The sequence below is a fragment of the Podarcis muralis genome, chromosome 1 (assembly GCF_964188315.1).
Source record: "Podarcis muralis chromosome 1, rPodMur119.hap1.1, whole genome shotgun sequence".
Lineage (NCBI taxonomy): Eukaryota > Metazoa > Chordata > Lepidosauria > Squamata > Lacertidae > Podarcis > Podarcis muralis.
In genome coordinates this window covers 7,350,226-7,367,340 of record NC_135655.1, presented here as the reverse complement: position 1 = coordinate 7,367,340, position 17,115 = coordinate 7,350,226, and the positions used below count along the sequence as shown (strand labels likewise).

The window sequence follows — 17,115 nt, the reverse complement described above, 5'->3', positions numbered from 1 at the left end:
CGTGCTCTGGTCCAGGGGGTCACGAAGAGTCAGACACGACTAAATGACTAAACAACAACAACATTTACAAGAACAGAACAGAACACGGATTTTTGACTAACTCTCTCTCACACAACTCACAACTCCTACACTGAACTGACACTCAAACTCGTACATTCCAGTTAGTAGGCCATTAATCATTATTCCCGTGAGAGAGCTTGACCAATCATGGAGCTGTCTCCATGCCTCTGTATCATCAGGCAGACGTACTCCTTCACATTGCCTTGGCTGTCGGCCAAACCCTAATTGACTCTGTGTGGGTAGCTGCACGTATTCAGATTCCCAACAGCGTGTTGGATGAGGCCAGTGGCCCATCTAAGTCTAGCATCCTGTTCTCACTGGGGCCAACCAGATGATCCATCAAGAAGCTTGAAGGAAGGACCCAAGCACAAGAGCCATCGCTCTTCCTGTGGTTTCCACTGACTGGTTTTCAGAAACATCTGTGGAGGCAGAGCGCAGCCACCATGGCTAGCATGTCAGGAGTTCAGCCTACACTCGAGTAGGACCCTGGCAGAGACACATGCCCGACTGGCATGTTCCCTCCCTCCTGGTTGATCGTTCGGGAGCTTCAAAAGCTTTCTTCTGCCTGAACATCACAGCGACCGATGCCAACCGACACCGGCACACTTAGGGATCTGCAGAGTTTGTGCACCTTGCGTAACAGACCTCAGCAACTCAGCATATTGGCTAATCTACTTATATGTAAATAAACACACATGGAGCACTGTGACATGGCTTCCTCTCTCTCTAGCATCAGACAGCAAAGAGAAAGAACAAAGGACAATAGTCCCACTTCACAGAACGCAGTAACACAAACATCCTGTCTCCGTCACTTCCCACTTTGTGGAGTCAAAACATACACCGTCATGTGAAAGACAACAATCCCATGACTGCAATCATGGAGCAGGAATTCTAACAGCCATTGACAGCCCTCTCTCTCCTCCATGAATTTGTCTAATCATCTTCTGAGCCATCTAGGTTAATGGCCATCACTGCCTCCTACAGAATTTGGATATTAAACATCTCACTCTAGCCCTTTACTTTCTGCTCCTTCTCTCTGTCTCCCTAACCTCCCACCCCCCAATTTGCCTGAATTTACTTCCTGCTGAATTTACCTTTTTAGCATTATTCTGTGCACTTTCAAGGCTTGTTAATTCTCCCGGAAGAAGTCATAACTGTATTATTATTATTATTTTAATGTTCCCTTCCAAGCAATCCTTCACAAATTCCAGCATGTTTGCACTGAGAAGTCACATTAGATCTGCTCTTGGGTGCTTAGCGCAAGTCTTGTGTTTCAAATCTCATCTGTGCTATGAACTCAAAAGGGTTCCTTAGGCAAGTCAGTCTCTCAGCCTCAGTCTTCCTATCTGCCAAATGGGTATAATACCATATTGTCTTTTACAGTGATGAGGGGAGTTGTAGTCCAGCAAACCCTGGAGAGCATCACATTGAACTAGACAACACACGTGAACTGTTTTGAGATATTTTAATATTACTGGGGGAGTATTACCTGAGATTTCCACCCCTCCTCCATCTCTGATGCAACTCAGGTAAATATAGAAAGCTGATTTTCAGTAGATTGGGCACAAGAAGAGAAAATTGTGCATGTGGAATAAGTGGCTGGAGAGACGTTTTTTCTCCCTCTCTCATAAATAGCAGAATTTGGGCCTATTCAATGAAGATGAATGTCTGAACACAAAAAGAGCTGCGCTGGATCAGGCCAGTGGTCCATCTAGTCCACCATCCTGTTCTCACAGTGGCCACAGTGGCAAATAGAAGGGGAAGAAATGGAGGCAGTGAGAGATTTTACTTTCTTGGGCTCCATGATCACTGCAGATGGTGACAGCAGCCTCATTCTTGGGAGAAAAGCAATGACAAACCTAGACAGCATCTTAAAAAGTAGAGACATCACCTTGCCAACAAAGGTCCGTATAGTTAAAGCCATGGTTTTCCCAGTAGTGGTGTATGGAAGTGAGAGCTGGACCATAAAGAAGGCTGATCGCCAAATAATTGATGCTTTTGAATTATGGTGCTGGAGGAGACTCTTGAGAGTCCCATGGACTGCAAGAAGATCCAACCTCTCCATTCTGAAGGAAATCAGCCCTGAGTGCTCACTGGAAGGACAGATCCTGAAGCTTAGGCTCCAATACTTTGGCCACCTCATGAGAAGAGAAGACTCCCTGGAAAAGACCCTGATGTTGGGAAAGATGGAGGGCACAAGGAGAAGGGGACGACAGAGACGAGATGGTGGGACAGTGTTCTCGAAGCTACCAGCATGAGTTTGACCCAACTGCGGAAGGCAGTGGAAGACAGGAGTGCCTGGTGTGCTCAGGTCCAGGGGGTCACGAAGAGTCGGACACGACTAAACGACTAAACAACAACAGAATGTGACTTGACTGTCCTGCCATTAGTGTATTGCTTGCGTCTCTCTGGAGGCAGGAATGGCCACCAATTTGGATGGCTCCAAATAATGGAGGATAAGGCTGCCAATGTCTGCTAACCATGATGTCTGTGCTGTGTCTCCACATTTGCTTCTGAATACTAGTGGCTGGAAATTTTAGGAAGGGAGAGGGCTCTTGTGCTCCTGTCTGAGCTTGCAAACTTCCCCCAGTGGTCAGCCACTGTGAGAAAGGAACTAGATAGGATACTGGCCTGATCCAGAACAGCGCTTCTTGTGTTCTCTTGCTCTTACAGACACCGGCTGCTCTGCTGTGATTTTTGACCCTGGGTGTCAAAGAGGAGCAGCTGTACTGAATGTGGAATTTAAGGAATATCTGTTGATTTTTGTTGAGGTATGCAGCAAAAGGTATAAAGCAGTATACAAAATAGATGATGATATAGATAGATGATAGATAGATAGATAGATACTGTAGATAGATGATTGATTGATTGATTGATAGATGATAGAGATGATTCAGCGGTTCTCAACCCGTGAGTCCCCAGATGTTGTTGGACTACAACTCCCATCATCCCTGAGCTTTGGCCTTGCTAGCTGGGGTGATGGGAATTGTAGTCCAACAACATCTGGGGACCCACAGGTAGAGAAATAGATGATAGATGATATAGATAGATAGATAGATAGATAGAGAAGATGATAGATAATCCATGTGTATGACAAATAAGGAACATGGTGTCATGGACGCAGAGGGATGCTGGGAGAAACCAGCTGGGGGACCCCCAAGGTAAGAAGGTTCAGAGCCTGGGCAGTGGTGGTGGGACAATGATGAGTGGTCAGAGGCAGAAGAAAGGAACTACAACAACAGCAACAGAACTGCGCACCAGGCGCAACTGGGAGCTTCATTTGCGCCTTCTCAGTAGCAAAGTGAGGCTTCCCCCAGCGTGGTACGCGGGAAGGAGGTGCAAAGAAGGAGGTCTGCCCTCGATGCGGCGATCTGGGGCCTCAAGGAACCCCTCAAGGAACTACACGCCTCCGCAAAGATCTTAGCGACCCCGTTTCCCCGCAATCTCCCGGGTCCCCTCGTGCCTGCAGTACCGCTGCCCGCCGGGCGGGGGAGCGCGTCGCCGCAGCCAGGCCAGGCAAGCGGAGAGCGCTACGGCGTGGGCGCAACCACCGCGAAGGGGGTGCAGGAAGCTTCCCTCCTCCGCGCCCTCGCGGAATGGAACAGGCCGGCGTTGGCCGCGCCCACAACCCGGAAGCCAGCGGGCGAGCGGGCGGCGAGACCGGCTGGGCGTGCGCATGCGCGGCTCCGATCCATGGGGCCGCTGAGTGGGGCCGGCGCGGTGGGCGCGGGGGTGGCGGCCTTGTACGTGGCGGCCCTGCCCCTCTCCGTGCCCGGGGGAGACTCTGGTAACGTATCCGTCCCCCTCCTCTCATCCCCATGATGCACCGCGGGGCGAGGGGCGGTACCCTCTCGGCAAAATCTGCATATATTTGCATATTCTAATTTATGTTAATGTGGAACGTCCTTGGTTTGTGCGGGTTGCCCCCCCCCTTTCTCCTTCTCCCTCTGTTTATTATGCATTACATATTTTATTATATATTTATTGGTTTCATAAAATTTAGGCATCTCAACTTTGGAACTCCCTGCCTCTTGAGGGCGTCAGCTAAAAACATTCCTCTTCAGACAAGCATTGCTTACCCAGGTTATTAGGAAGCGGAGGTGACCTTAATCTGTTTCAGTACTTTAGGTTTAAAAATAGGTTTAAAAGTAGGGTTGTGATTTTTCCCCACCCCACACTCAAGTTATTGCTACTTTACCTTTTAGTAATGCCCCCCCTTTTTTTATAAAAGCAGCGTATAAATTTTATGCAATAAAAATGTGAAAATTGTAGGTGGAGGGAAATACGCGCCTCAGAGCGGTTTTACAAAAATATAAAGCAATAAAAGTATCACAAAAAACCAACAAATTAAATTGAATTAAAACATAGGAAGTTAAAACCGCAAAAGAATAGACTAAAAACTCATACACCTGACATTGCTAAGTGGAGCTTTGCTTTTGCTGGGCAATAGTGGATTCTCTCTCTCTCTATTTATAATTGCATGGTTATTATTATTACTATTTTAAGAAGAACAGTGTGACGCGGCAGCTAAAAAAGCCAATGCAATTCTGGGCTGCATCAATAGGAGTATAGCATCTAGATCAAGGCAAGTAATAGTGCCACTGTATTCTGCTCTGGTCAGACCTCACCTGGAGTACTGTGTCCAGTTCTGGGCACCACAGTTCAAGAAGGACACTGACAAACTGGAACGTGTCCAGAGGAGGGCAACCAAAATGGTCTGGAAACGATGCCTTATGAGGAACGGCTAAGGGAGCTGGGCATGTTTAGCCTGGAGAAGAGGAGGTTAAGGGGTGATATGATAGCCATGTTCAAATATATAAAAGGATGTCATATAGAGGAGGGAGAAAGGTTGTTTTCTGCTGCTCCAGAGAAGCGGACACGGAGCAATGGATCCAAACGACAAGAAAGAAGATTCCACCTAAACATTAGGAAGAACTTCCTGACAGTAAGAGCTGTTTGACAGTGGAATTTGCTGCCAAGGAGTGTGGTGGAGTCTCCTTCTTTGGAGGTCTTTAAGCAGAGGCTTGACAACCATATGTCAGGAGTGCTCTGATGGTGTTTCCTGCTTGGCAGGGGGTTGGACTCGATGGCCCTTGTGGTCTATTCCAACTCTATGATTCTATGATTCTAAGAAACTTTTGGGTTACTTCTTGCGACGGTCCCTTCCCATTCTACAATTCTATGATTCCGAGGTTCAAAAGAGCAACTATGGCGCTGTTGATCAAGCATTGGATATGGATTGGAGTTGACCCTACCAGTTCAAAAACCCACCCTCTCTCTTCTTCTCAGCCTAGCCTACCTCAGAGGGTTTTTGTTGTGAGGACTTCAAATGGAACGACACCCCCCAAATACAGATGCCCAGAGAGGTCCCTCCATTGTTTCTTTGCACTTCAATAGTTGGCAGTTAAACGTGTGTAATGGTAGCTCCTCCTCCAAAAAGCGTTGAGCTAAGCCGAGGTGAGTCGGCCATGGGCCACATTGTACACCCATCTCTAGATGTTGCAGCTGTCATGTGCAATGCATGCATGTTCAAAGCAGGCAGGTTGCGCTGGCCAAGACTATGGCAAGTGACGGCGATGGGTTGAAGCTTTGACTTCTTGGACAGCAAGACAGGATGGCAGAATGCTGCATATTCAAACGTTTTGAAAAACAGTTACAGTGGTGCCTCGCAAGACAAAATTAATTCGTTCCGCGAGTTTTTTTGTCTTGCGATTTTTTCGTCTTGCGAAGCACGGTTTCGGAAAAGTTCTGGAAAAGCTTCAAAAATCACCAAAGTCTTCAAAAACCTCAAAAAAGGCTACCACACCGCGTGCTATGAGTTGCTCCTCGAAGTCAAGTCGTAACTGTATTAACAGTTTTAAGAAAAAGGAAACAAACTTGCAAGACGTTTCCATCTTGCGAAGCAAACCCATAGGGAACTTCGTCTTGTGAAGCAACTCAAAAAACCAAAAACCCTTTCGTCTTGTGAGTTTTCCGTGTTGCGAGGCATTCGTCTTGCGAGGTACCACTGTAAATACATGGGTAGTACATGAAAGTAAAGAAAAACTTTCATAAAATTTATACATTGCTTGATTGTAAAAAACAAAAACCCCTCCAAGGCATTTTACAAAAAGATAAAACAATTAAATCAAGAATTCTCAACCCTACTTTAAAGCTTTTTAAGGAGGTCACTGTTACTGCCCATTTGGTAGGTTCAAAACTCACATCCACAACATACATTTAAAGCACTTTATATTATTATTATTATTATTATTATTATTATTATTATTATTATTATTATTATTATCATCACCTGACCTCCAGCTCTCAGAGTTGCAAGAAATTAAACATGTTAAAAACACTTTAAAACAGCTTAGAGTCATGGAAAAAGGGTGAGTTCTAAAATTATACACCTCGTGTGTCAAAAGCCGGGGTGAATTTATAAGGAAAGTGCCAGAAGCACGTCTGTGGGGAGGGAGTGCCGCAACTTTGGGGCTACCACAGAGAAGGCCCCGCGAGCTTCTAAAGGGCAGAGGAAAGCCGCTCCTCAAGAAAGTCTCCCTGTGTAGCGCAGTGCCTGATGGACGTTTACAAAATTTGCATGGCACTGAGAAATTGGATAGACAAAAGTTTTACTCCTTTCATAGCACTAGAACTTCTGGGCTTTCAACGAAGCTGGATGTTGAAAGATTAAGGGTAGATGAGAGAAAGCCCTTCATGCAGGACATAGTTGAACTGTGGAACTCCCTTCCACAGTAGGCAGTGGGGCTTGGATGATTAGAGTCCAGGGGTCAGCAGACATTTTCAGCAGGGGGCCGGTCCACCGTCCCTCAGACCTTGTGGGGGGCCGGACTGTATTTTGGGGGAAAAAGAAGAACAAATTCCTATGCCCCCCAAATAACCCAGAGATGCATTTTAAATAAAAGCACACATTCTACTCATGTAAAAACACCAGGCAGGCCCCACAAATAACCAGTAGTAGTAGTAATAGTAATAGTAATAATAATAATAACAACAACAACAACAACAACAACAATAATAAAATTATTTATACGCTGCCTTCCCCAGCCAAGACCGGGCTCAGGGCAGCTAACACCAGATATAAAACGATTGAAATACAACTTGAAAAACAAGATTAAAATACAACATTAAAATGCAGCCTCATTTCAGCAGAAACTCACAAACTTTTTTGAGGATGAAAACGTCAAGTCTTCACCAGGGCTAACTATCCAGACTGGTCCTTCGTGGGCCAGAAAAAAAGCCAGGGAAGTCCCCAAGTAGGAGTTCCCAGAGATGCATTTTAAATAAAAGGACACATTCTACTCATGTAAAAACACTCTGATTCCCAGACTGTCCGCGGGCCGGATTTAGAAGGCGATTGGGCCACATCCGGCCCCCGGGCCTTTGTTTTCCTACCCATGGCATGGATGATTAGACCTTCAGGGAGGAGAGAGCTTTCCACGACTCCTAGCCATGATGACTGTGCTCTGCCTTCACTTTTGGAGACAGCAATGCTTCTGGAATACCAGTCGCTGGAAATCGCAGAAGGGGAGAGGGCTCCTGTGTTCGAATCCTGCTTTTGGTGGTCAGCCACTGTGAGCCTACTGGCCTGATCCAGCACGTCCTTTCTTATGCCTTTATGGTTGCTTCTCATTGGGCTGTTGGGGGAGTTCCCCGTGAAGGTATTTTGTGCTTCTGTACAAACACGTGTGGTTCTGTGGTCTAAACCAAGGTGCCTAGGGCTTGCTGATTGAAAGGTCAGCTGTTCGAATCCCCACGACGGGGTGAGCTCCCGTTGCTCGGTCCCTGCTCCTGCCAACCTAGCAGTTCGAAATCACACCAGTGCAAGTAGATAAATAGGTACCACTCCAGCAGAAAGGTAAACGGCGTTTCCGTGCGCTGCTCTGGTTCGCCAGAAGTGGCTTAGTCATGTTAGCCACATGACCCGGAAGCTGTACGCTGCCTCCCTCGGCCAGTAAAGAGAGATGAGCGCCGCAACCCCAGAGTCGGCCACGACTGGACCTAATGGTCAGTGGTCCCTTTACCTTTACCTTAAATCTGACCTTGGGATTCAACTAAGCCGGCTGATACCCACCCCTTTGCAGCAGTACTGATCTTGCATGCCATTGGGTGGGAGAAGTGGGTCTTGGAAAAAAGGAGGTGCTCCCTGTTTTCTGCATTCTGCACATCACTGCAGCATTGCTAAGTATGGATTTCCTGGAAAAAGTTTGAATCAGATTCTTTCTCTCTCTCCCCCCCCCCCCCCCCCTGTACATGAGAATTTTTTCAGTTTGCACCAGGAAAATTCCCCGCTGCATCGGAGAGTGGTAATAGTTTAGCATGTTTGCTTCGCTCATGCTTAGTAAACAAAGAAATTTTGAAACTGCTCAGATTGCCTAATGCTATATTTGCAAGTGCCAGCCATTCATCCGTCAGGGTTATTACTGGGACTGTGCAAACGTCAGTCTCCCTTAGCAGAACTTTGCTCCTCCCTGGTCCTTTCGACTGCCATGCCTTGCTAAGCTAAACCAAGGTTTGTCTCAGAGTGTCGCCCGAACAGGATTTATGGTTTGGCTCTCTCCTCCCTAACCAGATAACAAGCTTATAGGTTTGGTGGTGCTTACTGCCTTTATAGCACTGCAGTTTAGGCTGCTGAGATACTTTAGCGTTACGCCGCTGTTGCAGAGTGTGGATTTGGCAAATACCAAAAATATAATTTGCAGGTCCCGCCCTGAAAATGCAGTTGCACTCTACAGTAGCAACGTTTTGTGATTTGCACGTACAGTACAACCAAGATGGAGCGGTATTTTAAGCAAATTGTCCCCCGTGTAGAAATGTATGACAGACAGTCTCCCAGGTAGTCTTGCCTGGAATATATTTGGAAGCCAATAGGATCAGAAATTAGTCCTAGGAGATTGTTGCTTGGCCCCATGGCGTTTGAGTTGTGGGTCCTGAAAATTAGTCCATTCTGTCGCCTGTGCTGTTCAACATCTATAGGAATCCCTTGGGAGCTGTCATTTGGGGATTTGGAGCATGATGTCATCTGTATGCTGTGGACAAGCAGCTATTATCTCTCCGTTCCCTCTGAATCAGGAGAGGCTGTGAAGGTGTTAGACCAGTCCCTGGAAGCAGTGGGGAACTGAGGGTGGCTGATTCCTGGAAATAAAGTATTAGGTGTGTTCTGGGAGGGGCTGCACAGATCTGGGAGTATTGTGCACCAGACACTCTCATGTCTCACCAGAGTGATGCATGCTCTGGTTATCTCCCGCTTGGACTACTGAAATGCGCTCTACGAGGGACTACCTTTGAAGGTGACTCGGAAACTGCAACTAATCCAGAATGCAGCAGCTAGACTGGTGACTGGAAGTGGCCGCCGGGACCACATAACACCGGTCTTGAAAGACCTACATTGGCTCCCAGTATATTTCCGAGCTCAATTCGAAGTGTTTGTGCTGACCTTTAAAATCCTAAATGGCCTCGGCCCAGTATACCTGAAGAAGCATTTCCACCCCCATTGTTCTGCCCGGACTTTGCGAGAAGGGACGTTCCAGGGAAACAGGCGGAGGGCCTTCTCGGTAGTGACACCTGCCCTGTGGGAACGCCCTCCCATCAGATGTCAAGCAAATACTGTAAACAACTATCTGATTTTTAGAAGATATCTGAAGGCACCCCTCTTTAGGGAAATTTTTAGGAAGAGTGACTGGGGAAACCCAGCCAGATGGGTGGGGTATTAATAATAATAATAATAATAATAATAATAATATTTATTTATTTATTTGCTGGTTGGCTGGTTGGTTTCTGTGGCCAGGAGTATTTATGCCCAGCTTAGGCCGGTTTGCCAGCTGTGGATGCCCCTGGACTCGGATAGCGTGACCTCAGTTGCCCATGCCGTAGTGACCTCCCACTTAGACTACTGCAGTGTGCTCTTTACGGGGCTGCCCTTGAAGTTGGTCTGGACGCTGCAGCTCTGCACTGGCTGCCAGTGAGCTACTGAGCCCAAGGTGTCAGCGCTAGAGTAAAAAGCCCTAAATAGTACGAGACTCAAGGACCTAAAATAGTGACTTTCCCAGTAACAACCATCTTGGGCCCTACAGTTGGTCAGGGGAGACCCAGTGGTGCTGCTACCTCCTGCTACTGCCCAGTTGGCATTGACCCATGACAGGCCCTTCTTGGTGGTGGCTCCATGTTTGTTCGCTGCCCTCCCCAGTGAGCTGCATCTGTCTCCCTCGTTATTGGCTCCCAGCGGAAATTTATAAAGGCATCCTTGCTTACCCAGGCATTTGATGGCTGGTAGATACTGGCCCTGGCAACCTTGAAATTCGCCACTGCTTTTAACGTTCTTGGTGTTTTTTAAGTGCCTTTAAACCTTTCAAGTTTGCTTTTATTTTATTTTAAACTGTATTGTTTTATAAATAGCTGGCTTGATTCCCTCCAGATACTGTTGGACTCCAGGGGTTTCATTCAACGTAGCACGAAGCAAAAATTCCATCAGTGCTAGGATTGGTATCCGTTTCACAGCCAGTTAGCTCGATAAGTAGATAATCTGATTTCTTGCCGCTATTCCCAGTAAGTTCCCAGGGCGGTTTGCAACAAATTTTTTTTAAAAGTTAAGATTGGTTTACAACAAATGACAATCGAGAGAGCCCAGGGTTGGTCCTAAAACGTATCTCATGTTTCAGAAGCCATGGTACAGGTGTGTCTTCAGGCATATGACGAAAACCACCTAAATAATATGTCAGGTGCACCTCCAAATATTTATTGGTGCTGGGCGCTGGAGTCAATGGGAGTGCCTTGCTTTGGACGCTTGTGTTTAATTCAGACCTGCCCAAAAGTACTATCCTTCTTACAGTAATGTGAAATAGATTTGGCTAATGCAATCTGACATATCTTACAGTGCATCTGATCCCATGTACGGTGCTTTGAAGATGCAACTGGCCGAAGGAAGTTCTCAACAAAATATTCTTGACACCACTCTTTTCATTCATTTTTTAAAAAGAAATTGCAAAAAAGGTGGAAAAATAATTCGGAACAGGGCTTTTCGTACACAATAAACTGAGGCCAAATATAATGGCAACGCAGCCGAGAATTCACAAGTCCCTTGGGAATACACTGCCACAGGTATATGTCTATGTTAGGGCTGTCCCCCTGCTGCAAAATGCGAAGCTGCAGATATTTGGGGAGACAAGGAACGATATCGGTAAATCGGTAATGAGCTGAGCTGCTGTGGAAATGCAGTTTGCATGGTTCTTTCACATCCCCTCCTGCAATACTGTTTGCGTAACCTGAATAGTTCCATTATTATTATTATTATTATTATTATTATTATTATTATTATTACAATGCACCTTCATTTATCTGCTGATAGAAGTGCCGAGAAAAAAACACGCAACAAAAGATATTTTGTGCAACGACATCAGTGGGGGAAGAAAATATTCTTGGAAAAATTTCATGCTGTTAAATCTCTACAGATTTACACTTTTATCCAGTCAAATTAATGCAAAACCCCCAACGCAAGGGTTTGGATTTTCAAAACTTGGGAGGAGTGTCGTTCCCTAATAGTAATTATTGGTTTTACATTATTTTTTCACAGGGGAGCTGATCACAGCCGCCTATGAGCTTGGAGTAAGTATTAGTTTTATTGTTTAATCAATGCTCTCATTAACAGTTTTAGGAATTAAGGAAGTTTAATTAAGCATGGAGTTAAAGTAGATTAATTTATTTTCAAACCACAGTTTTTGCTAACTTATAAGTACAGCACGCGACAATTTACTCCCAAGTTTTAAATCCAATTAAACTAAATTATAAAGCAAAGGCTTTACTGTATATACAGTAGTTGGCTTATTATCAACCCAAATTTTGTATAAGCTGGGGAGAATAAAATAAATCGGGTTAACAATTTTAATAAGTTTTGTTATTTAATAAACTTTTATTACGGCGTGTGATCCCCTTTAGGCGAGACCTTAGGACTGTCATCGCGGTGGTAATCCGATAGCAGTGTGGTCTTTCAGCTTGCTAACCAATAAAATAGTTCAGAATCTGTTCTTTCTCTCTATTTTGGTCGAATTGTATATGTGCATGTATATATATTTGGAATCCCAGCCTTTTGAATGACCCTAATATACTATGAACCCAAACTTCAAGCCATTTAAAGGACAATGGCGACGAGTCCCACCACATCTCTTAAGTGGTGCATTCATCTCCTTGATGAGTGTAGCAAATCCACTAAGGCAAATATTTCTGCAAAGTTTAGATTCGGCACTTTAGAGAGACAAGATGAGATGAGAAGGGGTGGGGGAGAAAATCTGCTTTTTAAAAAAAGAGACTGTGCTCTGACTTGTGTGTTTATTATGAGGCTGATAAGGCACTTATTTCTCCACCACACAGCCCTTGTGTGACATCTTCACTGCAAAGCCTTCTCTGTTTGTTTTTCCCTCCTAGGTTGCTCACCCCCCAGGCTATCCTCTTTTCACTCTTTTGGCTAAACTGGCAATTGAGCTGCTCCCTTTCGGCTCGGTCGCTTTCCGCGTGAACCTGCTCTGCGCTGTGCTCGGAGCTGCCGCAGCGCCGTTTTTCTTTTACACCGTGGCCAGGTAAAGTAGATGCTGCTGGTATATATTTCCCCCCTGCTTTTCTGGGATCTGCAGTTACTGGGTAGGATCTTTAATTGTGGAGATGAGCTTCTCCCCGACACAAAAGCAGCGGCGGCGGTGGCAGTGGCTGCTATCCGTGACAGGCTATGCATGCAGAACCGAACAAAATGCATAATTTTCTGGGTGAAGGCCGGGCTTGACAGGACATGGCGCTAGCTCTGTGTGAGTCCAAGGGAAGACTCCCTACCCCCCCCCCCCATCTCCTTGCTTTCCTGGAGCGGCAAATGGCTTCTGAAACACCGAAGGAGTTTCAAGAACAGTTTGTAACATGGGTGTTTTGGGGATTCAGTTTTGGGAAAGCGGCGGGGACAGGGGACGTCGAAAATTGTGCAGGGCTAGCGCAGGTCCCTTGCATGAGTCTAAGCTGGCCTTTGGATCCCAAGCTCAGTCGATTGTGGAAAAAACTACAGAGCACCAGAGAATAAACTTCGGTCTGCCCTAATGCATCTCGGCTCCATTCCAGAAGCGGAAGCTGGCGGATGCTCCCTCATGGAAGCTGCCTGCTTGGGGTTACGGAACAAACCAGACACTTTGGGAATTGGAAATCCACCGTATCAGTAGGGCTGGGCAGTCTATTGACACAGAGCTTTCCAAACGATGCGTCACGACACGTTTGTGTGTCGGCTGCAGTGTGTAGCTGTGTCGTTCAAATGCTCCCTGTGCTCCCCCCCCCCCCGGGGCTGGAAACGGAGCGAGCGGCCCGGTGGTTTGCTAGCCAAACTGAATTGCTGTGTCGTGAAACGATGCGTGTCTAAAAAGTGCGTCACCAGCACGCAAGGTTCGGGAAGCTCTGTATTGATATATCGTCCCCAAACCGGTTTTTGAAGTCCATATCGTGATAGAGGTTTCATCGTTCTGGACCCGGCAAGATATCGCGAATCGTGATGGGCGTTCATTTTTGACCTGGCAGTATATTGTGAACCGTGGTGTGTGGGTGTGTCTGCCACGCAGAAATCACAATGTAGGAAAAACCGTGGCGCCAGCCGATGCCTCTGCGTAGCTCCATCCTTATTTCAGACATTGTGATATATCACGGTGTTTAGCTGGTGATATATCGCGACGTTGGAAACTGGATGTCGCCCAGCCAATGTATCAGCAGGGCAAAGTATGCCATGCAGATTGTACAGCTTTTGCACTTATCCTGGTTGCCACTCTCACCTGTGGGGAAATGGGGTATACTAGGCAGAGGACCCATTGCCTCAATTTGGAGTCCCTGTACTCAGACTGCTTCTCTGTGGCGTGTTCCATTTGCGTAAGCAGAGCTGGCACTGCCTGCCTATAAAGGAGGGGAGCCTTTGGGGGCCGGCAGAGCTCAGCATGCGCCCTGGATGTGCATTTAGCCAAGGCATGTGCATGTGCTGGCCCCGCAAATCCCCAAGCATAAAGCATTTCGTTTTGAAACATCCCTGCAAGAGCGTACCCTGGACTGAATTCCTGGGGGCGTTGGGGCATGATCTTAGGAACATAGGCTGCTGCCTTCTGCTGAGTCCATCTAGCTTAGTATTGTCAACACTGGCTGGCAGCAGCTCTCCAGCATTTCAGGCAGGGAGTCTCTCCCAGTCCTACCGGTAGAAGCCTGGGAATGAACCTGGGACCTTCTGAATGCAAAGCAGATGTTTTGCCTCTGAGCTACGGCCCTTCCCCCTGATTTTAGAAGTAAGCAGCTGATCTAGTTATTAATCTTGTATCCGCTTCCTTTCCCCTCTCAATTTCCTGCTTGTTTCTGCCTCCCTCCCTTCTATACCCACTTCCTCTTTCTCCCTTTCTCTTAACCTTATTGCCGTTCGTAGTCATATCCTTAGTGGGAAAACGTCATTCATAAATTGCCTTCCAAAACAATAATAATATCTGCAATCAATCTACATTAATTGGGATACATTCCGTGAACTGTTTTGCTTTAAACAAACGGCGCACACAAGGAAATACAGTGGTGCCTCGCAAGACGAAATTAATTCGTTCCGCGAGTTTTGTCGTCTTGTGATTTTTTTCGTCTTGCGAAGCACGGTGTCGGGAAAGTTTTGGAAAAGCTTCAAAAATCACCGAAGTCTTCAAAAACCTCAAAAAAGGCTACCACACCGCGTGCTATGAGTTGCTCCTCGAAGTCAAGTCGCAACTGTAGTAACGGTTTTAAGAAAAAGGAAACAAACTTGCAAGACGTTTCCGTCTTGCGAAGCAAGCCCATAGGGAAAATCGTCTTGCGAAGCAACTCAAAAAACCAAAAACCCTTTCGTCTTGCGAGTTTTTCGTCTTGCGAGGCATTCGTCTTGCGAGGTACCACTGTATCTGCTATATACTAAAAGCCCTTCCCTTCTTTGGTTTAGCTGTACAACTCTACATTAAAGTCAAAAAACAACATTCAGCTGAATCGTCACGGCTGCTGAATTGTCAGTTTCCACCCCAGCGCTTGCTGCAAACTGCTAATTGATTCATCTGGCTACAGTTTATATAATTTAAATTTTGTATCGGGCCGTGGAGTCTTCACAAAAGTTAAAAACACATGCACAGACAACACCCCCCGGAAAAACCCCAAATAATTTATTTCAAAAGAGTGGCAACATTGTTCAGTCTTGTTGATGCTGATCAGGTTTATCTAACCAGAAGTAACAATGTTTGTCATTACAAAAAGACACAGATGTCTTTTTTTTAACAAGTTAACAATACATGCATCAACTGCACTGGCAAACTTTTAATTGCTGGCGTTACGAAGAGGAGGCAGCTGCCTGCTGATGGCGTCATTTGCGTTATTCCACCTGTGTGTGTACAGTACAGTGACTTGGAATACTGTACCGACCAAATAATATTGAGATGCAGCTTGGATTGCCAGGGGCCGCAGTGGAAATGGGAGATCATCAGTTGGAAGTGTGTGTGTGTGTGTCGGGAAATTTTCAGGTTATACCGACTTGCAAGAAAATATGGACAATCTTTCCCTTTTTTTTTTGCATTGCAGGATTCTCTGCTTCTAACCATGTGCAAAAGAGAAAGCCTTTTGGGGTGGCCTGGCTTGGTTATTTGTTAAATTTATACCCCTGTCCTTCCTTCCAAAGGAGCCTGGGGTGGCAGCTGCTACAGTAATTCAAAAATACATTTAAATAATGGTACTACATTAGCTCCCCCCTCCCCATCTTTCTGTATCCTAACTCATAGGTGAGAAATGGTATTTTGGACGGTTCAAACCATCTTTTTGGGCCGGCTTTGGCCAGCCCAGTGGCCTCCAGAGAGTTCAGACTCTGTTGGCTGTGGTGTCAGGGGCTCACAGGAGTTTATATTAATTGTTTCAGTCTCAGGGTGACTCAAGAAGATAACATACAAACCGATAAAATCGTCGAAAAGCCAGAAATGTAACCAACGACGTACAACACACATTTCGCCAAATGCTCAGCCAACAACACAATAAAGACAAGCCTTACCTGACTCTGCTAAAAGATGACCACTGCTGTAGAGGCTTGCTCAGGGGTAGGCAACCTAAGGCCCGTGGGCTGGATGCGGCCCAATCACCTTCTAAATCCAGCCTGTGGATGGTCCAGGAATCAGCGTGTTTTTCCATGAGGAGAATGTGTCCTTTAATTTAAAATGCATCTCTGGGTTATTTGTGGGGCATAGGAATTCGTTCATTCCCCCCCCCCCAAAAAAAAATATAGTCCGGCCCCCCACATGGTCTGAGGGACGGTGGACCGGCCAACAGCTGAAAATGGTTGCTGACCCCTGGGCTAGCTTAACCACAGAAGGCCTGGGTGGATGGAAGTGTTTTTGCCTGGCATCTAAAAGCTGTCACTGGAGATGCCAGCTGTGTTCCCCTGGAGAGGATTCCAGAATCTGGTGGATACCTGAATTGGTGCCGGCTACCTGATGCCCTGGGGATGCGGGTGGCGCTGTGGGTTAAAGCCTCAGCGCCTAGGACTTGCCGATCGAAAGGTCGGCGGTTCGAATCCCCGCGGCGGGGTGCGCTCCCGTTGCTCGGTCCCAACGCCTGCCAACCTAGCAGTTCGAAAGCACCCCCGGGTGCAAGTAGATAAATAGGGACCGCTTACTAGCGGGAAGGTAAACGGCGTTCCATGTGCTGCACTGGCTCGCCAGATGCAGCTTGTCACGCTGGCCACGTGACCCGGAAGTGTCTCCGGACAGCGCTGGCCCCCGGCCTATAGAGTGAGATGGGCGCACAACCCTAGAGTCTGTCAAGACTGGCCCGTATGGGCAGGGGTACCTTTACCTTTACCTTACCTGATGCCCTCTTCACCCTCGCTTCCAGCAGGGTGGGAGACTGCCCCCTTCTCCCTCCCTACTGTGATCCCAGGCAATTGTGATATATTTAGGGAGGGCAGCCATGTGGGTCTTTCCCAAATGTCCGGCGTAAGACTGCGAGTGGCCCCTGTTACGTACGCTGATAACAAATTGGCGCTGCAGCAAAATGTTGCAGCGTGGTGGTGTT

At 46.7% G+C, this 17,115-nt stretch overlaps 1 protein-coding gene across 7 annotated transcripts in view; it reads left to right on the top strand.

The window, feature by feature from the left end:
- Positions 1-3,691: 3,691 nt before the first annotated feature.
- Positions 3,692-17,115, top strand: part of TMEM260 (transmembrane protein 260) — a 101,031-nt gene continuing 87,607 nt past the window's right edge. For 5 of the 7 annotated variants that reach the window (XM_077918699.1, XM_077918658.1, XM_077918757.1 and 2 more), the window contains exons 1-3: positions 3,692-3,847; positions 11,630-11,661; positions 12,478-12,629. In XM_077918699.1, coding sequence (XP_077774825.1) covers positions 3,754-3,847; positions 11,630-11,661; positions 12,478-12,629 — 278 coding nt within the window. In that variant the 5' untranslated portion in view covers positions 3,692-3,753. The remainder of the gene's footprint in view (positions 3,848-11,629; positions 11,662-12,477; positions 12,630-17,115) is intronic. The other 2 variants (XM_028730631.2, XM_028730720.2) reach the window with 2 other exon arrangements.